This window comes from Chrysemys picta, chromosome 2 (assembly GCF_011386835.1).
Source record: "Chrysemys picta bellii isolate R12L10 chromosome 2, ASM1138683v2, whole genome shotgun sequence".
Taxonomy (NCBI): domain Eukaryota; kingdom Metazoa; phylum Chordata; order Testudines; family Emydidae; genus Chrysemys; species Chrysemys picta.
In genome coordinates, this window is record NC_088792.1 from 59,493,265 (window position 1) to 59,517,985 (window position 24,721).

At 40.0% G+C, this 24,721-nt stretch overlaps 1 protein-coding gene across 4 annotated transcripts; it reads right to left on the reverse strand.

Moving 5' to 3' along the window:
- Positions 1–390: 390 nt before the first annotated feature.
- On the reverse strand, positions 391–22,603 carry TMEM196 (transmembrane protein 196). Of its 4 annotated transcripts, none has more exons than XM_005303150.5 (5): positions 21,381–22,022; positions 6,542–6,598; positions 4,418–4,672; positions 2,426–2,499; positions 391–1,064 (listed from the first exon to the last, which is right to left on the reverse strand). In XM_005303150.5, the coding sequence occupies exons 1-5, from the start codon at positions 21,543–21,545 to the stop codon at positions 1,058–1,060; spliced, it is 558 nt and encodes a 185-aa protein (XP_005303207.1). In that variant the 5' UTR covers positions 21,546–22,022; the 3' UTR covers positions 391–1,057. The 4 variants fall into 4 exon arrangements, with proteins under 4 accessions (XP_005303207.1, XP_005303209.1, XP_005303208.1 ...); XM_005303152.5 differs by having other exon boundaries at positions 21,399–21,645; XM_005303151.5 differs by lacking the exon at positions 2,426–2,499 and having other exon boundaries at positions 21,381–22,603.
- Positions 22,604–24,721: the final 2,118 nt, after the last annotated feature.

Sequence of the window (24,721 nt, forward strand, 5' to 3'; positions counted from 1 at the left end):
ATACTGCATATGTTAATGTATATTCTAAAATATGTTGTATATATTTTTCTGCTTGCCGTATATGTACACCTATTACACATGCTATGGTGCAGATTATGCCTCCCCTATTAAGGGTCTGTGAGGACCTGTTTGGTCCCAGAAACATAATAGGTTAGTGCTGAGTGCTGCCTTGAGATGTACCATCGCTTCAATACCCCCCAGGGGCAATTGCAAGCATGCAGAATTGCCAAGGTGCAGTTCTGCCCCGGCCATTCCACCATTCCACCCTCACCGTCTTCCAGCTTGTTTCTGCTCCACCCCCTAGTAAGGACGTTTTGATATTTTGTGCAAATATGCAAATACAATGATCCAGATTCACAGATCTTTCTAACAAGCAAAAATGAATTATTCTCAGTTTTAGATTTCATTTTATTTGTCATCTATTATGAACAAATTACGAAATATACTTCATTCACAAATTGGAAATATTTACAATTTCTTTACAACAAGGCATTGTTGAGGTTTTGATTTATGGAATTCTTAAAGCATTCTGTCTTTCAAAACAAAGACATCAGTGTTGTTTTCAGCACTCTCATCTTTCACTCATTTGGACTCTGCATGTGTAATGCACATTTTTTACAAGTCTAATTTGCACTCTCTCCACTGTACAATCTACTGGTTAAACCCTCTCCATTTAAATGGGATTTTTTAAAAAAGTCTTCATGAGAAGAAGAGTCTGAAAAGTCTATCTCGAGTGCTATAATAATTCTGGAAAGTTATTCAGACAAAAAGAAAAAAAAGGAATAGAGATGGAGTGAATAAATACTGTATATCCACAAAATCCTTGGGAGAGAAATTTCAGATATGTTTCTAAAGGGAAATGCAACTGTGCTGTTCTGCAGTTGTGAAATTCTAGCAATAAAAGCCAAGACTGTTTCCATTTCATCTCAGTCTCTTGGTGTCTATTTGTTTGTCCAGAAGAAAATCGTAAAAAATTTTTTTCCTTGAACTTTTTAAATCTTTTCGTACACTCTTCCATTATAAATCAGCTGTGGTCCTCCATTGCTCATATTGTCTGTCATTTCCTGTAACAAGAATAAAAAAGGACTGATCAAAATTAAAATTATTTTATTGATCTTGAAAAAGTATTTAACTAATGGTCTAGTAAATATTTAACAAGCCCCGAATGCCAACATTCAGAGAACCTTTATCTTTAAAAAAAATCACATTATAAAAAGAAAAATTACCACATTTTTTTCATGTGAGTGGAGTGCTTACGAATGGTGCTAGACTGACTGCCCTAGAGATGGGCATTCTTTATCCACAGAACAGATACATATCACAGATGGCAGCAGTGCAAGCTTCCTCACACTGTCCTGCCAATGTGCTTCCACTCAGACCTGGAGGGCAATGAATGAAATGGTAAGTCTCCATGTCCATTGAGACCTTGGCCTCTCTGCTGAGATGCCCCAAAGGGTGCCAGTTAATGCGAGCTCTGGAAGTGGTTATTGTGATGTAGATACTGGTCTGTTGAGGTCACCAAAGCCATTTCACATAAGCCATCAATCAACCTCTAGATCAGTGATACTCAGACTGAGGCACCAGAGCTGCAAGTAGCTCTTTAATGTGTCCTTTGCAGCACATGATATTAAAACACAGTGTGAATTGATTATTAACCAATTTAAGTTATTATCCAATCAGGATGCTTTTACTAGGTTATTAACCAATTGTAGTTGATAAAATAATAAATGGGCAATCATTTTGCTGTGAGAATAACATAAACTAAATATTTCCTCGTCATACTGTTCAAATATGCATATATAGTACTATAGTAAATGAAACAATGAATTCACACTATTTTGTGGTTCTTTTGGATAATGTTGATCACTAATTTGGCTTCTGAACCTATGAGGTCTGAGTATCACTGCTCTAGATAATAGTAATGTTCTGTCAGCTGCGTTATGTGTGAGCTAGTGACCATGAAGTGAAAGTCTCTGTTTCCCATTTCTATCACTTTAATTTATTGCCAGCATTTGCTATTTCAATATACTTATAATTTCAGAATGAAATATTCACAATCATTATTTTCCTGACATTTCTATTCTAAATAATAAAACTGTAGTTAAGTTTAAAAGCGGTGTTGGATTTAAGACACGAAGAAGCATATAAATTAGAAGTGGCGTGAACTGACGGTGGGTACATCCAAACAAGATTGTTGGATGTCTACAGCTAAATATTTTAAATACTTGACTTACTTCCAAATCACAGCACTCCACCATGTAGAATTATTTCACTGACTGTTAGTACCTTTCCTGAATGCAGTACGTCTGGGAGTGACATCACAGCATCAGCCAACATTGATTAGCTGAAACTATGCCTCCTCTTAGAGGTGGGACTTTCTGAAGTGACATAACATAACATGGTAGCTGCCTAGAGTTCAGCATACCTTGGAGGTAACTCTGGTGTCGGGGGAACCACCGGGCAGCTGGGCAGGTCGGTTATTTCAATACCCCTCAATCTCTAATATAAATATAACAATTATACAATAAATATAGCACAAACATATGCACATATAGTACATGTCTATACTACTGTATCAGTATAAAATATACAAAATATTATTGTATATAAAACACTTTAAACTTGTTTGATTAGGGCCTAATTTATTATTAATTTTTAAATTGCCTTCCATTGTTTTAAAAGACATGCCCTGGGCTTAATGTACTTTGAAAGATTTGTCCTTTCAGGCATGGTCTTTCTCTACTCTTCTCCCTGTTCTTATCTTGCATAAGGCCTCCTCTCTGTCCTCTTCTCACTGTTGATGCAAGAGCCTTCTCCTTTGCAGCTCCTACTACCTGGAACAGTCTTCCTGTATCTACCTCGTTGATTTTGTCTTGTTTCAAATTTCATCTGGAAATGTATCTTTTCTCCCTCTTTAATTTATTTTCTGTACATTATTTTAATGTAGCACCTACACTATTTAACTCTGTAAAGATTTTGTGAAAGAGTGTGTATGAAGGATACTATATGAATCAAATTATGTTGTATTATCATATAAGAAAGTACTGCATTAGAGATTATTATTATTATTGGGACATTTAGGAGGTGCATTTGACTGTGTTACACACAGAATTCAAAAGAAATAATGAAGTTTAGTCATATTAAAGCAATATATAATTGTGGCAATTTTTTGAAAACGTAGAAAGAAAATACTTTCTTAACATTTTTATGTGAGTCCCAGCTACAGTTCTGCATGGAATCTAGTCTCAGTTAAGAAAGTAATGAGTAGTGATAAGACTGCAAAGTAGTCATTTTCCCTTATTATATTTGTTACTGTTACATCACATTTTATCTAAGAATCTCTCAAAGCTTTACATATATGAATTAATGTACCTCTGTGGGAGGTGGTATATATAATACAGGCAGGTGAACAGGCACAGAGCAGATTTGTGCAGGGTCACCCAGAGAGTCAGTTGTAAAGGCATGCATAGAACCCATGTTCCTGACTCCTGATCCCCGGTTCTATAAACACCATACCTCTTGAAAGAAAGGAATAGGGCTTCCTGCCCTTACAGAAGCCCCAGGATCAAAATGAATATTTCACTCCCAGGGCAAGAATCATATCCTTACACCAAGTAGATGGCTTTAAGAACCTATATTCCTTTGGCCAACATCTTCAACCTTAAATTTAAAACACATAAATCCCTATTTAGGCACCTAAATATAAAAAAAATCCTTTTAACCAGTGGAAGCTGTAAGTGCTCAGTACCTCTGAAAACAGGATTACCTTTATTTAAGTGTCTAAATATGGATTTAGGTGCTTAACTTTAGTAATTAGGGTTTGAAAACTGTGGCCTTTGTGGTTACATAGCCTGCTTTTTAAACTGAATATGAAGGGAGAGGAAAGAATTGATTAAATCCTGGAAACAGGAAATGATGTGGGTGCAGAAAGCATTCTGTACTTTTTCCCCAGTACAATACATGATAATTCATATAACTAAGATTTTCAATTATTTTTGAGGTGCTATCTTTAGAAGCTAAGCCTTTGAATAGCTATACAATGGAATTATGTTGAAAATGGATGTATTTCACTGAAATGGATGTACTGCAAAGGATGCACCACCTAAAAATAATTACATATACTGCAACAGAATAAAGCTTATACAGAATGGTAACATTTTATTTCCCAGAAGCTCTTCCTCATATGTAGTTGAAAATTGAATTCACTTACTGCCAATTATTACATATGTTAGAAAGACAAGGTGGGTGAGGTAGTACCTTTTATTGGACCAACTTCATAAAAGAAATTACCTCACCCATTTTGTCTCTCTATTATCCTGAGACCAACATAGCTACAACACTATACAATTGCATATGTTAACACATACAGTTGCTTTATAAGAAAAGCAGACCAAATAAAGAAAGGCGCCCAACTCACTTTCTCTGCCATTTCGTGGGAATGATGCAGTGAATGCTCCCTTTCAGAGAACATTCTCCTTTGTTCATAGCTGGCTAGCCGGCAAGTGAGCCAGGAAGAAAGCGTGCAACCTCCAATTCCAATGCATGCAAGAGACATGGAAGTAAGATGCAAAGAATAGAGAGTGGAGGACTTCTTTGTCAGAGCACGAAGGAACTGAAAATTTAATATTCCTCCAATTAGTCCGCAGATGCAACAGGCTGAAAAAAGGATCATCTGTTAGGAGAGAGAGGAGAGGCAATGTCACAGTGCCATTATTCAGAGATTACCGTCACAGACAAATTCACTCAGATTGAAAGTTAGCCTGACTATTATAATAATACTTAGCGCTTCTATAGCACATGGAATTTAAAATACTTTACAAACATTAATTACTAGCCCCCGTAACTATTGTCTAGGAAGTAAGTATTATCCATATTTTAGAGATGAGACACAGCAAGATAATGTGACTTCCCCAAGGTGATGGCAGATCAATGGAAGAACTGGACTAGGATTCAGGCCTCCTGATTTCCTTCCAGTTCTATATTCAAAACTCTAAACTAAACTTCAAAGGCCTGATTTTGATCTTAGTTAAATCAGTAAAGTATAGTGAAATCAGAATCAGACTCCATATCTGTGCCATTTATTTCCTCCACTTGAGTGCAGTGCTTTAGTGGTATTGTTACTGAATCTCTCCTACTTATTTGTGCCCCCAACCCACCCTCCTGTTCTAATCTCTTCAGGTCAATTTTTGCAGTTTGGTCCTGGCATCCTTGTTTGCGCCTCCTGCAGCTTTTATGCAATCTGCAAATTTAATCATGGTTGAATTTAAACAAGTGAAAAAAATGACAAAGAAAAACCTGAAGCAGCTATGCAGGGTGCAGTGAAGTGCTACTTTTTAAGTTTAGCTGGTCAGAAAGATCTTCTAGGGGTCCCAGAAATATCTAAACTGGGCTACAAGTAGCAGGAAGTGTCACTGCTTGAAGACAAAGATATTTTACCACAATGATGGAAGCAACTTTGTGGAGTACCTGGGACTGCTCCATGGACCACCAGTACCCAATGGACCACTGCTGCGTGCCAATGGGATGGTAATTTTAACAAGAACATAGTTCTCAAACTATTGTTCATGGTCCACTAGTAAGGGATTATTTCTTGTGGTCTATGAGACCACCAGAATTGATTAAAGAAATGGGGGTTATAAAGATCAGGCATGGTTGGGATGCTCCACACAATGAAGTAGTCCTCAAAATTTAAAAAAAAAGTGACAGTCACTCTTATAGGAAATTGAATAGTTCACTGACTCTCAAAAATAACCTTAGAGAGAGTGATTCTTCTTTCACTTATACTAGATTTGCATCAGCATAACTCCATGGACACCCATGGAGTTAGTCCCAATTCACTCTTGTGTACATAAGAGAAAAGTCAGGCCTATAGAAAACTAAAGCCAGTTTTAATACTGAAATAAACATAAACAATAAAGAAGCTTTAACACCGGGCTTTATAATAGGATCATATTTTTAACAGATGAAATATTTCTGCAGTTGCTTTTGTAGCAATTATACCATCTGTCTGCAGTCAGAAAGATGATTATACTTCAGATTCTTATATGAAACAAAACATCTGTAAAGATTTTAGAACTGGTTTAATCATGACTCAGTTTGAAATTTAAAATAGTGAACAGCTAATATTTCTGGGATCAATTTGGGACAGCAACCCTGGGGCCCAATCCTGTACACACATATTACTTCGCAGGACTGGGGTCCTGGTCAGAAAAGCCCCAATCCGACTCCCACTGAAATAATTCGGAATCGTTCAATTGATCTTAATGGAACTTGGATCAGGCTCTTAATCGAGACAGGGATAACTACAGGGGCTACATTTTTGGACATGACTTGTATAGACCATTTTAAAATGTCCTCCCTTTGCTGTGCTAACCAAAGGGCTGATTGTATTTCTTTGACAGCCTGTGTTTACTTTTCATTTAATTTTGTTTATCAGCAACATTTTGGAAATGAAGGATGATGATTCCATGATGAAGAGTTCAAGTTACAGCAGTTTACATTTCAAGTACTTATGCATAATGCATGCAGTGCAAAAACTTACGACAAGTCCAGATTTTTTTTTGGCACACAATATTCCACATATGCCACACAGCAGAAACTGCAAGGAAAAAAAATATCAGTTATTTCATAGTCTAAAGTCCCAAGCGCTAGATTAAACTTTGCTCTGTTATTGCAGTGGGGACCACAACAGAAGATTATACAGTTGTTACCATTGTCAGTGTTTTTATTACAAACTTTGTTTCAGGAAGTTATAACTTAGCCGTAAACACATTTATCCAGGAAGAAACCAGGATGAGAAGTCAATCTGAGGGTGACTGCTCATAAAAATAACAAAAATCAAATGTCTGTTTTTAAAGTATGAGAATAAACAAAATATGAAAAACAAATGTTACCAGTGTAAGATGCTTCTTTTACCCTTGTATTGCTCAGAAATTAAATTTGGCAAGTCAGTGATCAGCAATATGGAACAGGTATTCTGATACTTCCAAAAACATATAAAGTACTTATCCCCACATCCTGACAATTGAACCACTCAGGGAGCCCATGTGGGGTATCACTGAAGTCAATGGGCCTCAGCACAGGAGCAGAGGTTCACTTGTGTGAATTCGATTACAGAATCTGGGCCAAACATTTGAAATAGCTGAAATGAATATACAGTGACAACTGTTTATAGCCTGTTTTAGCATGCATATTTCAGACATGTAGCTGTCTGACATACCATAGGAAGGAGATTTTTCTTTTTCCTTTATGCAAATTTATGGCTCATAAATGAGCTGAACTGGCAATGCTGGCGACTTGGATTGGGCAAACAAAGTTCTGTGAACACAATTTGTTCCTATTTTTGAATGAATCCACTTGAGCTCTATCCGTGCCCCTTTTGCTTTCTATGAATGGCTTCTCCTGCTCCCCTACATGTGCATGTTAGCTCAGGCTTGCCCAGGGAACCAATGGGAGTACGGCTCCATAGGGAGCTAAATTGACAAGTGCCACACGGTATGGAGGGATAAGTAGTCATGTAGGGAGTGGGCCTTCTTCAAGTCCCTAACATCATTAGGAGATTTATTTGGCTTTCCACACTCCCATGGGCTAAGAGGGCTATTCTCTCTTCTCTGTGCTCAGTGAGACTAACCCTACCACATCACAGAAAGACTGGGAGGAAACTACATAGGCTTAAAGCCATAGACTTTTCCACTTCGGTGGGGTTTTCCATGGAAGACCTTAATTTGGCCCTTAACTGGGATGAAAACATCACAAGACAGACCTGGCCCCTACACAGTCAATAAAAATAATGTTAACATTTAGGGTCTGTATAAACTATATCATATATGTCTTATTCCCTCACAGAACTTTGGAATATTAAATATTTCAGTTGATGAGTGGTTGCAATACGCAGTTGGAGCAAAAAAAATGTCTTTATTAGGTGTTTGCACATAGATGAGCACAAAAAAATCAAGATCCTTAATTTTTGCAGTGAATCAGTTGCATACAGTAGTAATAGCTAGATTTTGTTTGTTATTCACTAGTATACGTAGCACAGGATATATAGGCTTCATGCCAGTCCATATATGCTTGCATGAAGGGGAAATTTGGAGTGGGTCAAGTAGCAAGCCATTGGATCTATGTTTACATGAGTGTAATGGCTGGAGGGACTGCAGAAGCTACTACACCCCGTAGGGTGAGGTACCAATTGCAGGGGTATAGAGATGATTCACTATGTTCTCCCAGGCCTGTCTCCCCCTCAAGTTGGGGTACATTTCAGACTTCTAGCTCTTGAGCAGGATACATGCATAAAGCTCTTTTACTCAGACGTTACGTGGGATTCTAGAATTTCACTCAAAATTCTGTCATTATAGATTAACTTCAGTTTATGGCATACTGTATTTCATATTTTCACTTCTCTAGGGCTGTCGATTAATTGCAGTTAACTCACGCCATTAACTCAAAAAAATTAATCGTGATATAAAAATAATCATAATTAATCACACCTTTAATCACATTATTAAACAATAGAATACTAATTGAAATTTATTAAATATTTTGGGATATTTTTCTACATTTTCAAATAAATTGATTTCAATTACCACACAGAATACAAAGTGTACAGTGCTCACTATATACACCTCTACCTTGATATAACGTGACCCGATATAACACGAATTTGGATATAACACGGCAGGGCTGTGCACTCCGGTGGATCAAAGCAAGTTCGATATAATGCGGTTTCTCCTATAACGCGGCAAGACTTTTTGGCTCCCGAGGACAGTGTTATATCAAGGTAGAGGAGTATTACTATTTTTATTACAAATACTAGCATTGTAAAAATGCTAAACAAAAGAAAGAGTATTTCATACAGTACCATAGTGCAATCTCTTTATCATGAAAATACAACTTACAAATGTAGATTTTTATTTTGCTATGTAACTGCACCCAAAAAACAAAACAATGTAAAGCTTTAGAGCCTACAAGTCCACTTAGTCCTACTTCTTGTTCAGTCAATCGCTAAGGCAAACAAGTTTGTTTATATTTGCAGGAGATAATGCTGCCTGCTTCTTATTTACAATGTCACCTGAAAGTGAGAACAGGTGTTTGCATGGCACTTTTGTAGCCGGCATTGCAAGGTATTTACGTGCCAGATGTGCTAAACATTCATATGCACTCCCATGCTTTGGCCACCATTCCAGAGGACATGCTTTCCATGCTGATTACGCTCGTTAAAAAAAAGCGTTAATTAATTTTGTGACTGAACTCCTTGGGGGAGAATTGTAATTCTCCTGCTCTGTTTTACCCACATTCTGCCATATATTTCATGTTATAACAGTCTCAGATGATGAACCAGCGCATGTTTTTCATTTTAAGAACACTTTCAGAGCAGATTTGACAAAACACAAAGAGGGTACTGATGTGAGATTTCTAAAGATAGCTACAGCATTCAACCCATGGTTTAAGAATCTGAAGTGCCTTCCAAAATCTGAGAGGGATGAGGTGTGGATCATGCTTTCAGAAGTCTTAAAAGAGCAACACTGCAATGCGGAAACTACAGAACTGAACCACCAAAAGAGAAAATCAACCTTCTGCTGGTGGCATCTGACTCAGATGATGAAAATGAACATGTGTTGGTCCACACTGCTTTGGATCGTTATCGAACAGAACCCGTCATTGGCATGGATGCATATTCTCTGCAAGGGTGGCTGAAGCATGAAGGGACATATGAATCTTTAGCATATCTGGCACATAAATATCTTGCGACGCTGACTACAACAGTGCCATGCAAACACCTACTGTCACTTTGAGGTGACATTATAAACAAGAAGCGGGCAACATTATCTTCTGCAAATGTAAACAAACTTGTTTGCCTGAGCGATTGGCTGAACAAGAAGTAGGACTGATTGGACTTGTAGGCTTTAAAGTTTTATATTGTTTTATTTTTGAATGCAGGGTTTTCTTTTTACATAATTCTACATTTGTAAGTTGCACTTTCATGATAAAGAGGTTGAACTACATTATTTGTATTAGGTGAACTGAAAAATACATTTTTTTAATTTTTTACAGTGCAAATATTTGTAATAAAAATAATATAAAGTGAGCACTGTACACTTTGTATTCTGTGTGGTAATTGAAATAAATATATTTGAAAATGTAGAAAAAATCCAAAAATATTTAAATAAATGGTATTTTATTATTCTTTAACAGTGCGATTAATCACGATTAATTTTTTTAATCACGCGATTAATTTTTGTAATTGCTTGACAGCTCTAGTTTTCACATATGGTGTTTTGTCATTCTAAGCATCCAGACAGAAAATATAAACAATTCTTTGTTCAAGATATCGTAATAAATTTCATTCATCTAGACTTGACTAAATAATGTTGTTTCCTTCTAATTGTGACTCAACAAGAGTAAAAGGAAAATAATGCATAGAGAAAAGAACATTTATGGGTTATAGCAAGCTTATAAAAAGGATCTGGAAAATATAATCAATGTTATTTTCAACATGTAACTAGCGTATTTTAACTATGTAAAAAGCAAAACTGTGTATTTTCAAAGCAGTGTATTTCACAGTATAGGTCAGATTGGATGGGCTTTTCAAAAGTTTTGCAACATTGACTTGAAAGGGAGCAGATTTAAGCCAATACCGAGCACTTTTGAAAATCCCATCCATCATGACTCGACTATTACAATTCCCTCTACTTCAAGCTACAATCAAAAGTAATTCCGTTGCTTTCAGCTAGTGCAAAATATAGCAACATCTCTGCTCCCTGAACATGTAACATCAGCCTTACTTTCTGCCAAGAGAGTATCAGAAGAATTACAGATTCACTTTGCTCATGTGGACTGGAATCCACTAATAGGAAAGATCTGCTATTGATTTACTGTCCTTCCAAGACATAGCAAGCTATTTCTCAAACCACCATGTGATGGTACCATCATCTCATCTTGAACCAATGGTTAATGTACATTTTCAGTGACAGTCCAATGACTAAGGAATGAGCCACCACTGCAGGTCTACCTTAGCCTTTGTGTTGTTCTCTAAAAAGATATTAAGTAGTGTTAAGATGCCCTAGGCACTAGTGTCTTTTACCACATCAAGGGAGTTTTATCAACATAAATGGAGTAAAAAGTGTTTTGTGATTAAGGCACTGGGCCAGGACACAGGAGCTGTTGGTTCCATTCCTGGCACTGCCACAGACTTCCTGTGTGACCTTTGTCAGGTCATGCCACGTCTACTGACTATATCAAAAGCATGCTGTGAGGCTGTATTTGCTAAGGTTCATGAAGCATCTTTTGATGCTGGGGTGAAAAACACTTGCTGAGTGTACAGTATTATTATTATTATTGTATTTTTGGATTGTTGTGTGCGTCACGCTCAGTACATTTTCAGAGAAAGGGATTGCCCAATAAATAGAATAATGATTATTTATGAAAGTCAGTTACGCCCAGGATGAATTTGGTCCAATGTTTCAGGCAACTTAAAATCCCATAAAAATGTATGACTAAGTCCATCCGTTTTTGTCTGATGGTGGTGTATCCTGACCCAGTGGAACTGGTGCAAATCTGCTGCACAATGGGAGTATGGGGATTTAGGGACCTTACTCAGGGAACTGCTACTCTAGCCTATAGAACTCAGTTGCCTCATCCAGTTCAAAAAAACCCAGAAAGCTTTGGAGAGAATAGGAAGGCATGGGAGATTATGTGGTTGATTCTGTCCAGTGCTGTCTTATTGGCAAACCAGGCACACACATTTGGACAATGCCCCACCCTGGAATTACGGTGTTTTCCCATACATTTTCTGTTTTTTTTTTTTTAGGACTCAATATTACTGACAATGGTGGTGTAATGTACGTGGGAGGCATGGGGCCATGTATACTGAAAGCAAGGCTTGTGTGCAGTTCACATTGGAAATAAATCCAATGGGTTTCTTTTGATTTGTCATTTGAGTTTTGAACTCTTAGGTTTCACAATACTGCCAGCTGGAATGCAACATGAGCCACGTTTTCTGTCTTGCCACACTGTATCCATCCATTGCTGGCCTCTAAGACTTCATCTTCACTAAGATATTTAACCTTGTTTAAACTGTATGTTTAACTATTGAGCTACTGGGAGCAGGGTTTCCCACAACTAGTTGACGGATGCTGAGCATGACTCATCCTTGTTTACACTGACCAGCAAGGTCAGCATCTTGTCACCTTGTTCACTGCATTGTTAAAAGTCCTGTTTAGATATAATTACATTTCCTAGCGGTGATAATAAGCCATAAGGGGACTGACGCAGCCATGCAGCACTTTCCATTCAACTACTTCAGACCATTTCACCTTGCTGTCCTCTCTGATTCACTACAAAGGATTCAAAACATGTCTTTGCCCCATGAGGGAATGGGGGTTAGCCTGATTGTGTCATCCCCACTCACCCCTCTGTACTGGTACTGATTGAGCCCTGTAGAGCATAGACTGCAACTTGCAGCGAATGCACTGCCCCCTACAGTGGAAGCACAGTAAGATCATTGGCTGGAGCTGTACAGCAATACATACCCAGGGAGAGAAAATTTATCCTCCCGGAGGCAAAGGCAATATCAGACAATTGGACTCGAGTTTCTAAAGTTGAAATATGCATAGAGGGGCATTGGTGCAATGATAGTATAGACCTCTATCTACCTACCTCCCTTTTTTAATTCAGAGTGTTTTATATATGGCCTTTCCCCATAATACCTAAGCTCCTTACAAAAATGAAATGACTCAGTGCCCAGATGTACACATCTCAGGCTGAGGAAAAGTATAAAATCTTTCATGGGGATAAGTGAAAGGAACCAGCCTGGAAAAATCTATCTGAGTAGCCAGGCATTGAGGGAGGGACCTTCAATCAGCACCAGTGGCAGATTTAACAATCAGCAAGGTCAGCAAATGCTTACTGGGCGCCACCTGGTCCAGGCCCCCCTGTCTCTTTCTCCCATGTGCCTGTGGCAAAGGAACAAAAAGATGGGTCCCAGACCAGGTTTTTATTGTGGGCCTGCACATGCCATCACATGTCCCACATTCAAATAAATTCTAACTTGGGGGGAGGGATAGCTCAGTGGTTTGAGCATTGGCCTGCTAAACCCAGGGTTGTGAGTTCAATGCTTGTGGGGGCCACTTAGGGATCTGGGGCAAAATCAATACTTGGTCCTGCTAGTGAAGGCAGGGGCTGGACTCGATGACCTTTCAAGGTCCCTTCCAGTTCTAGGAGATAGGATATCTCTATTTATTTATTTCCCTCATCCCCCACCACTCGTCCCTGCCTCTGCATCCCTGCTCTGTTCCCCCATTGCCCTATCTGCCCACATCCAAACTGTGCCATCTGCTCCCTCTGGCCTGGGTCCTGCACCAGTGCTGCTACCAGTAGAATGATCGTCACTGCTCCCACCAAAGCCACAACTACTCCCAAGGGAGCCAAAGCTGCGAACCACCACTGCTGCTGCCACCAGAACTAGAATCAGAGTCTCTAGGAAGTGTGCGCGCTGGTTCCTGCTGCCCGCATTTAAATTTGCCCAGGCAAAGGGAGACGAGGAGGAGCCTGCAACCAAAATGGAAGCTCTGCCATTGGCAGTCCCACTAATCAGAATACATGGCAGAGACACCATTTTGGAGGCCCCCTCCCTGGGCAAATTCAAATGTGGGCAGTGGGGGGCTAGAGCACTGCTGTGCCTAGAGGATCCGCAGGCTGCAAACAATGGCAGCAGCCTGGGCCGGTTATATGTTGTGCAGCTGAGCAGCCCTGAGCCTGCAGGGATCCTCCAAATGCATCAGCCCCTGAGCAGCTGCACCAGCTATTCCTCTGCCATTGCCATCTGCCCTCTCCCCGGCTTGATTCTGGGGCCCCGTTCTAACAAGTAACTGAGTTGGTCACCCTGGCTGCCTCACAGCTGATGCAATTGCCTGGGTTGCATGTGTCTAACACTGCCCCTGGCCAGCAGCCCCCATTTTTGTAGGCGTCGCAGGGGACTCGCACCCACCTACAATGCCTTTGCAAAATCCCATAACCTTTGAGCATGCTGGTAATAGTGATGTTTCTTACCCCATCCTGCAGGGCTCACAGCCACTGGCTATGCTCCAGTGTGGAAGGGGCTGCTTTTGGGAATGTAGTTTGCTTCCATAGCCTCCCCTTGCTGAGGGACACTGAGAGGTACGTAGCTGCCTGCTCTAGCCTCTCCCCAGCCCCACAGCACTGTCCCCAGCCAGCCCCACTCTAGTTCTGCATATCCCTGCTAGATTCTGCACAGAAAAACCAACATTTTTTAGGATTACCCCACTATTGAAAGATAAAGTAAGCAGCACAAAAATATGTTTTATTTAGGCCTATACTTCTAACTTAGTTATTCTCATACTGGAAGGTATCTGAAAATGAAAACCATAAATACAAATACAAGTCCGGTTTTAGAAGACACAAAGAAAAAAGAGATTTTGTTATTATATACTGCCTCCAAAGAACTTAAGCAGCAGAAACTATCGCTTTGTAAACTTCCTGATCAGCTCCAGCAGTCTGAAGTAGAAAGTCATGTGCAAAGCCAGAAAACTGAACTCACTAACATGAAAGAAAGAAAATCCTGACATTTAACTGTCTTTACTTTTTAACTGAAGAAAAGAGAGAAAGAAGCTGAAATTCCAAATGGGTGCACTGACCAGAGAAAGGGTCTGAAATCACTAGGGGCTCCTGTTTCGAGTGACATTGCAATGCAATGGTAAAACATTCAGAGTGTGGATCATGAAGAGCACAAAATCCACACAAGCAGATAAGGAAATCAAGTCAGAGGAAAAAGAGGAAGAGACAGAGAATAAATCCATGACAGAGAGAGAGAAAGAGACTCCAGCAGGGAGGCAGACCAAACAGAAGAAAGGTCAGCCATAAGAAAACAGGAAATTACAAACAAACAAACAACCCCCGTCCCAACCCAAACCTATAGAAAAGAAAAGACGTTCTCAGAAGATCTCAGCAAAGCATATTGAACACAACTGGGAGATTTTCAAAGGCACAGTTAGTAGTTAGGCATTTAATTCCCATTACCTTTCAGTCAGACTTAGGTGCCTAAGTACCATTTTTCTGATAGGGGAAGATTTTTAAAGTACCATTTGTGTCTTTAAAAATCTTCCCCTATCAGAAAAATTACAAAAAAAAACTATTATGGTAATTCAAATTCCAACACAGTAGTGAATAAACTATTCACTTGCTTGCCTGGGGCCTAAACGCCTAGATCTAAAATTCACTGAAGTCAATAGAAATATTCTCATTGACTTCAACAGGGTTTGAATCAAGCCTTACTGCTGAATGACAGAATAAATTTCACTTTATACAGTGATTATTATTGTTTCACATCAGATGTTTCATTCAGAGTATGTAAGTGTTCTTGGGTAAATTTTTCTTTCCTTTAAAAAAAAAACAGAACCAGAAGATTATTTCTAGCTTATCAACTAAGGCCTGAGATCAGCAAAGAATTTAAGCGTGTGTTTAAGTCCATCCCTATTCAGCAATATTCTTAAACATGTGCCGAACTTTAGGTAGATGCTGAAGTTCCATTGGAGCATATGGTGTATGTAATTTCCTGCAGACTAGGAGAATGGTCTACTGGAAAATCTTGCTGGAAGGTTTGAACGTAAAAGAAAACCTGTTAAATCTTCAGGGGCAGATCCTCAGCTGGTGTAAACTGTCATTGCTCCATCAAAGCCAATGGCTTCATAAACAATTTACCCCAGCTGAGCATCTGCCCTTCAGAATTCTGTGTTCAGCTTAAGGACTTGATCCTGCTTCCATTGAGCTCAGTGGAAGTGTTGTCATTCTTTTCAACAGGAGCTGCCAAAAAACATGGTTAAAGTGATGAAAATGTTGCTTTTCAATAAGTCTAGGAACATTGGGGACGTTCCAGAAGACTGGAAGAAAGCTAATGTTGTACAAATATTAAAAAGGGTAAATAGGATGACTTGCATAATTATAGGCTTGTCAGTCTGTCATCAATCCAAGGCAAGAAGATAGAGTGGCTGATACTGGATTTTATTAATAAAGAATTAAAGGAGGGTTTATTAATCAATGTCAGTCAATATGGGTTTATGGAAAACTAGATCTTGTCAAACTAACTTGATATCTTTTTCTGATGAGATTAAAAACTTGGTTGATAAAGGTAATAGCATTAATGTCAGATACTTAGACTTCTGTAAAGCATTTAACTTGATCCCACAGAACATTTTAATTAAAAAACTTCAACAATATAAAATTAACATGGCACATATTAAATGGATTAAAAACTGGCTAACTGATAGGTCTCAAAATGTAATTGTGAACGGGGAATCATCATCAAGTGGGTGTATTTTTAGTGGGTACTGCAGGGATCAGTTCTTGGCCCTATGCTATTTAACATTTTTATCAATGAACTGGAAGAAAACATAAAGTTATCATTGATAAAGTTTGCAGATGACACTAAAATTGGGAGTGTCGTAAATAATGAGGTGATCAGATCACTGATATAGATTGATCTGGATCTCTTGGTAAGCTGGGCACAAGGAAACAATATGCATTTTTTATATGGCTAAATGTAAATGTATACATATAGGAACAAAGTATGTAGGCAATGCTTACAGGATGGGACTCTGTCCTGGAAATCAGTGACTCTGAAGAAGATTTGGGGGTTTTGGTGGATAATCAGCTGAACATGAGCTCCCACTGTGTTGCTATGGCCAACAGGGCTAGTGTGATAAATGGGACTCTCGAGTAGGAATAGAGAGGTTATTTTACCTCTGTGTTTTGCACTGGTACAACTGCTGCTGGAATAATGTGTGCAGTTTTGTGTCCACAATTCAAGAAGGATTGGAAAGGGGTCAGAGAAGAGCCATAAGAATGAGAAAACATGCTCTGTAGTGACAGACTTAAGGAGTTCAATCTACTTCACTTAACAGAGAGAAAGTTAAGGAGTGACTTGATCACAGTTTATAAATACCTGCATAGGGAATAAATATTTAATAATGGGCTCTTCAAACTAGCAGACAAATGTATAACAAGGTCCAATGGCTGGAGGGTAGCTAGAAAAATTCAGACTGAAGGGCTGAAGGGTAAACTAGACAAATTCAGACTGGAAATAAGGTAGACATTTTTAACAATGAGCATAATTAACCACTGGAACAATTTACCTAGGATTGTGGTAGATCCTCCATCACAGGCAATTTTTAAATCAAAATATGCTCTAGGAATTATATTGGGGAAGTTCTATGGCCTCTGTTTTACAGGAGGTTAGATCAGATGATCACAGTTGTGGCCTTGGAAACTATGAATCTATGAAAATGTAATGCAGATGCTTAAATAAAGTAGCAGCACATCTGCATTTTGTCCACGTTAAATAACAATGTGAACCGTTTGAGTGTTCATTTAAAATAACCCTTTAAGTTTGACTATTCTTTTCCAGAATAAACAAGGCAAGTAGTCAGTACTGACAATTAAAATTGGCAAACTTTCATTTTTTAACATTACAGACCGCCAACATTGTTTGAGCAGTCCAAACTTATCCCTTATTCTGTGATGTTTCCATACTGATTAAACTGCTTGTTTGAAAACTTGAGAAATAAAAAAGTCCCTGTAACCATGTATTCCAGGTGTCAAACTGGAGCAAATTCTTATAGCCAAATTATAAATGGTTCACACTGGAGGTTCCTATTGAAAAGGAAGACTTAGGTGTGCAATAATCACAAACATGGAAAGATTACCTGTGTCTGTATAGAGCCACTGACTGACACTCTGAGAATGCATAACACTTACAGGTGTTTTGACATTTGTCTTCATGAGTGAGAAAACTATCACTCCTGAGTGTTGTAGCCATAAGGGCATCATTAGGTGTCTCCACATGAGTGAAGATAAATGGCATATTTGACAGAAGACTTGGTGTGTGTGTGTGTGGGGAGGGGGTGCAGGGGCTGGGACTGAATCTCATTTACAATAAAGCTCTACACCATCGCAATGTAAATGAGAATCAGACCCATATATACTTGAGAATTATAGTTATAAATATATTTTATATACACACACAACTTAAGATTTCTTCTTGGCTATAGTATATTTGACAACTTTTAACATTTCGTTGTATTATGTGGGAATATTTTCTGAAAGAATATTGTTTTGATTTTTCTTTTGTGCAACAGCCATTGCAATGCATGCTATCAGGTTTGTTATACTTGTGTGAGTAGTTCAGCATGCTCATGCTATTGGTTGATTTGTTTCTATGGTAAGTCAGAGAAGTGAATTTTAAGTGGTGGCATTCAGAAACGCAGCATGATTTCTACTCACTTGGAGAAACTAACTATAGCAGGTGGAATAAATTGTGATAAGACATGCAAAACAAAGAGGAAAAAAAAATCCAGAAATCAATAGTATGTCAACTGTAGTAGAGGATTTTGATAACCTTGCAGCCATCATAATATTTTATAAAGAGCACAGATACACTATATATTGTATGTGTAGTAAAATACAGTAGATAAACATCTATTCATTAGCTAGATTGAACCATCAGTCATAGATAGAGATGTTTTCATTTGGATCTTTTTCTCTACTAATTTTCTTTATCTTAATAGAGGTCAATTTCATAAACTATGAGAGGAGGGCAACTATGTGGGTGGAATTATAAATTTATAATATGTTTTCCCATGTATTTTAAATACCAGTAGATGAGTACCCTAATTCAGACTCATTCACATCTTTCTTTTACTTCATTGCCAGCAATTCAGGACCTTTGGGCTCGATGCTGTACTGTGCAGAGCACGCTGGTCCCAGTCGAGCAAAGCACTTAAACACATGCTTAGCTGTAAGTATGTGACTAGTCCTATTGACCTCAGTGGGACTACTGACATGCTTTAAGTTAGGCACATGCTTAAGTACCTTGCTATTGGGGTCATAAAAAAGACAGCTGTTATTAAACAAGAAAATCTATTTTTTTAACAAGAGGGCTAATATGCTTCAGACTCAACATTATTATATTCTATAATTGAAATGATAATGTCATTTCAATATTAACACAGTTTAATCTTGATTGCAGCTGCATGCATGTATATGTGTACGTTATACCTGTGTGAATATCATGTTTCCTGTAGTAATGTTACCTGAAAAGGTCACAAAAGACCTTTGATCCAGCTCTGACCCCACTTACATAGGCGTCACTCAGTGGAGGCCCAGTTTCTCATGTAAGCTGATAAAGATGAGGGTTACTATGGAAACCTTAATTCTGGTGTTTGTGGATTTTAAATCTCACACAACATGATAGACAGATACAGATATAATGTGTGTGATTTAAAATCCACAAACACTAGAGTTAAGGTTTCCATAGTAACCGCATCTTCACTGGGCCTTGGCTGAGGTACATCTATGTAAGTGAGGACAGAACTGGGTCAAAGGTCTTTCATTACACTGTCAGGTAACATGACTGCTGGAAACATGACATTATTCAGCTTATATCCAATGGTTTACCCTGTGGAGGTTCAAAGTAATAGTTCTCCTTCTCCCTTTTACCTTCCCCACGAAGGGAAAATCTTGATTCCAGAGCACTGAATCAGAACACAGTTACTTTGTGTGACATACAAAGAGTCTGGTCCAGCCAAGATAGGCTCAGTAGGAGACCCAGTGGAGAGGATAGGTGGCTCCACACCACTTTTGGAGCACCACAGTCCTGAAGCTGGCAAGAAGGCAGGTCAGCCTCCAGGGCTAGGCCCACTATAGCTGCTCTAGTTTGTGTCTAGTTAGGAATGGCTGCAAAGAGATGTTCTATCAGTCAAGGATCTCTAGAGAGGAGTGGCACTCTGGCCATCTGCCACACCGCCAGCATTTCCCCTATGCCTAGCTACACCCTCTAGTTCTGGGAATCGTCAGCAGGCTGGATAAGCCATCTTTACAGCCCCTTTGAATGAGGGGTTTAAAGGGCTGCAGTTGAGGGGGAAGATCAGCCCAAGATTTCTACTTTTATATTCCAATTAAAAGCAATATAAATACAATCCTTTAGCCATTACAGAAAGCAGAATACTTTGCTGAAAGGCATATTATAAAGGAGCAAAACTAGTCTATTTAAAAGAAGACCATTATATAGGCAATATACATTGTTGTGAAATGATTTTCAATTGTAATTTTTTATTACTTGAGGTGAAATCCTGGCCCCATATAAATCGATGTCACAATTCCCATTGACTTCACCCCTCTGTCTTCAAATTTCTCCTTAACCACAGCTCTTTGAGCAATCCTTGCCACTCTTTTTTTTAAAATCAGAAATCCCCCTTTAGCTGCACTAATGTTGGTAACTCCCTTACCTGTTATCGGGTGTGTTGTATTATCTCGTGATTGTATCCTGTTTGGGGCAGGAACTGTGGCTCACTACATTTGTACAATATCAGGAATATTTACAGCACTATGTAGGTACATTTATTTATAATTATTAGTAGCAAGGATAATATTACATTAATCCTTTTGGTAGAAGAGACCTGTAAAGATTACCTGAGGCTTCATCAGTGGTGAGTAATCAAGAGTTTTCCTGCTTCTTATGAAGTAAAAAGTAAACAATCCCTTTAGCAATATAGTTGTTTAATCATAATCAAATAGCCCTTTAGAATTTAAACATGCTCACTTATGTTTACCCTGGATAGTCCTTGCTTGCAAGTCTTGGCTTCATCAGTTATCATACTATTTTTGGAGGTGGGCACTTACTAGACAAAAGGCTCAAACTGAAACTATATCAAACATGTTCTGAGAGGTGGAGCTTACAATAAAAAAGCTGTGTTGGGGGTTGGAGGAACACAGACGGATGTTAATTGTGCTCCCTCAGATCTTTTTATTTTTCCAGCTAAATTCTTCCCAGAAGCTCAGATTGTCCCTGATCCTAAGAAAATATTGTAAGACTCCAAGAACTCTTTCATTCTTCTTTTTTTTTTTTTTGCTTCCCCAGCAGCTCTGGAACACGGAGGCCATTATTCTAAAGGGGTCCTGGCCATTATTCTAAAGGGGCCCTTAGCTCTTCCTGACCAATGACAGGGCCAGATGGGGCCTTTTGGCTTTTACACGCAAAACTCCCCCTTGGTTTCAGGTTTGCAAGCTATGGCCCAACCTTCTGAACACTGGAATCACACAAGGGTCCAGGGAGTTCACACCAGAGGGGAGGGGGGAGGTTCAGAGAAAGTTCAATTATTTGCATACAAAAAAGAAGAAAAAAAGGGGGGGGGGAGGAAACCCCTCTGAAAGTGCAAATCCTACCCATGTGCATGACCAGTGCACAGAGCGAGGCTTTCCAGCCCGGCATGCATACGGTAGGGGAAGGGGGGGGGAGGTTGCAGAGGAGGTTTGTTCACACAAACGGATCATCACCACACAGAGTTAAAGAGAGAGTGAAATGGCTAACGTACACACACCCCGCTCCATACCGGAGAAGAGTCTCCCAGCTGAGGCTTATGCTCCGCAAGGACCAGGCTGAAACTGACCGCCCCGACGGCCACGCTGGAGACCCCCAGCCCTATCTCCAGCACGGAGAGCACCAAGAGGCTCCCAATGGTGTGGCTGCTGGTGCACATCCTCGCTGGGTCATCGTTCCTTCCAGCTCAGCCCGGAAAACAAACCATCCGCCTTCTCTCCAGCGCCCCCCTCCCTCGGGCTCCCCCAAACTTTTCTTCCTCCTCCTTAGCGACGAAGCGTCAGAGCCGCAGCTTGGAGGCCGGGCATCCCCAAGGCAAAGGCGCCTCTCCTCCGCCACCGGACAGGAGACCCCCTGCCCCAGGCAGCCTCGCTCACAGGGATCCTCCCGTTGGCCGATGGCTGGAGCCCGGCAAGTCGCCGCCCGCCGCAGCTGCGGCCAGCTGGGCTAATCCTCCGGCTCGCCTGGCAAGGCGGCTGGCTCGGAGCTCTCCAAGGTACCGCCGCCTCTTCCGATCCCACCCCCGGGGTCACGCTCCGATGTCTCCAGCAGCCTCCACCGGAGCGCTCGGCTCGGCTCGACCAGGGATGGAGTGGGGTTTCTGACGGGCCCGGCCAAGGCTTCCTCGCTTTTCCCTGGGCTGGAGCTGTATTCCAGCGTCTCTCCCCCGCTCTCCCAGAGGCTGGGGAACGCAGATTAAATTCAGCACCACGCTCCACTCGCAGGCTGTGTCTCCTCCAGAAAAGTCGACCTTGTCTGATCGCCTCCTTCACTCTCATTGAAATGACCTCACTGGGGTGGGTTCTTTTTGGGGAGGGAAGTGGGGAAAATCCACCCTGGCTGTAGTTATGTATGAATCTGGGGCCAATATCCAGGCGAGCCTCTATAGCAGCTCCGCCCCAGGGTCCAAACACAAGGCACCCCCCCCCCAAAAAAACACACCTCCTACATCCCTACCCCTACGCCCAGCTGCCAAGGGAGCAAAGAAGTGGTGGTGCTGGCAGCAGAGTCCCTTGATGCAAAACTTTGGGGGAAGGCAAAAGCTGGATTCTGCTGAATGCCCCCCCCCCAATGCTGTCACAATATAGAACAAGTGTAAATCTTCCAGTTGCAACAATCGAATCCAGACCTCAGAGCAAGAGCACTGCAAAAACTCAGATCCAGCACCAGGATCCTGGCATTTTTGGACCCCTACTTCCCTAGTGCTAATGCCCAACTAGAGCACTAGAATAGATGCTCCTGTTATACCAGTGCAACCCAGATCTCAATGCAACGCAGAGCAAATGAGCCACAACTACTCAGAGCTGAATGTTGCTGGATCCTTCTAGTTTTTGGTACTAGTCATTTTGCTGCTTAAATAAAGAGCATGTTCACCCACTCCTATTGCACTTTAAAAATCCAGACCCTGATGTGCCTCAGTGCAACAGTGCTGCAAAAATTCAGAGTTGACATCTAGACCCTGGAAATTGTACCAACAAAACAGATATTAGGTGTTGTGTTTACAATTCCACCCAAAAATGTGGATCCCAATATATCTTGGTACAAGATAGTTGCAAATACTCTTAATCTGTACCAGTATTTTGCTGGATCCAGCTAATTGTGGGCTGCATACTCTCCAGTTTTACTGTCTAAAATTGGTTCATATGTAGCTTCTCCTAGCCAGCAGAATTATCCAGGTCCCAACACTGGAATGCCAAGATGCATTGGATTCCAGGTTTTTGGTGCAGTAGGAGAGCCTAGACTTGTTCCCTATTTTAATGATACAATTTGGAGACAAGAGTCCAAAAATTAGTAGGATCCAGGTAGATCCTGCTTTTTTCAGACCCCAAAACTTTCTTCTGAAAAGAGTCATAATGATGTGCAGGGACGGTGCAAGAATATTTTGCGCCCTAGGCGAAACTTCCACCTTGCGCACCCCCCCCCAAATAAATCATATACATTATACACAATACACAGTCACAGAGTAACATGTTATAATTTAGAATTTATGTTTCCGCGCTTTAAGTTTAGCAAACTTAGAAACAAGTTCCTCCAAGTCAATGCTGTGAGCAATGTCATGTTCTATTGACAAGATAGATAGCCCAACAAGTCTTTGTTGCAACATTGATGTTCGCATATACGTTTTTATCAACTTGAGCTTTGAGAAGCTTCGCTCACCACTGGCCACAGAAACTGGGAGAGTCAAGAGGATGCGAAGAGCAATAACTGTGTTAGGGACACTATCTGTCATCTTATTTTCCCACATTCTGTCCAACCAGCCATGCACCTCCAAATGATTAAAAACATCAAACTCAATTTGAATGAAAAGTTCCATTTTCTAACTAAATAGGTCACACACTCTCAAATGGTTGCCAAGTGCTCTCTGTGGTGGTATGCTCAGCTGCTCTAAATGCCTACTAACTTCCCTGTGAGACTAGACTTTGAACCAATGAAAGCAGGATGGAAAAGCCCCCCCACCCCCAGAAGACCTAAGACATGATGGCTGGATGACATAAACAGACACCTGTCCCTTTGCACGTATATCCAAAGTAGCTCCACTGACATGGGTGGAATTATTCCAGATTTGCACTGCGATCAGATTCAGATTTTATATCTAGATGCAATCTAAATAGGACATATGAGAAAGAGAAAGCAAAGGAAAGACTGTATAGCTGTAGGATTGATAAGATGTTATCATCTCATCACTTAGAACAGCACCTGTGGCAAATCTTTTCACACTTGCCCCAATGCACAATAGCAGATAAGCTAATATTTTGTGTCACTTTCCTAAAGGAAAGCTACATTGCAGGTGAAAGCAAAATTGTCCCCTCTCTGCTTCTCATGTCTTCTGTCTTAAATAGAACCTGACATCTGTTATGATAAAAATCAAGGCACAGTATAAAAGCTCCTAAACTCTATACTTTTGTGGGAGCATGGTTCAAGTACAGATTTTAAAGCACCCACATGGGTGTAGGAAGATATTTCTGCTATGGTGGTACCTTTCTTATGTCAAATTATTATACATTTTACAGTGTTGCTAAGGTGCAGTGATTTTCCTCATCAGAACATATATATTTTTCAGAACTGGTGGTGATAAGATGGGAATTGGATAATGAGGTATTTAATTAATCTGTTTAATGCATGTAGCCAGATACAGTGTGTGTCATGTCAGGACAGCGTTTGTGTAACATAAATAATGTTTCTGGTGAACAGCTTGCTTTATATAACATTTCCACATCAGTCGTAATAAGCTGTCAGAAACAAAGGGGAAAAGAGGCCTTGTAAGAAGTGATTCTGAGTTGGAGATTGCTTGATATGACTTCTGTTAGGGACAAGGATATATACTGGAGCTCAATG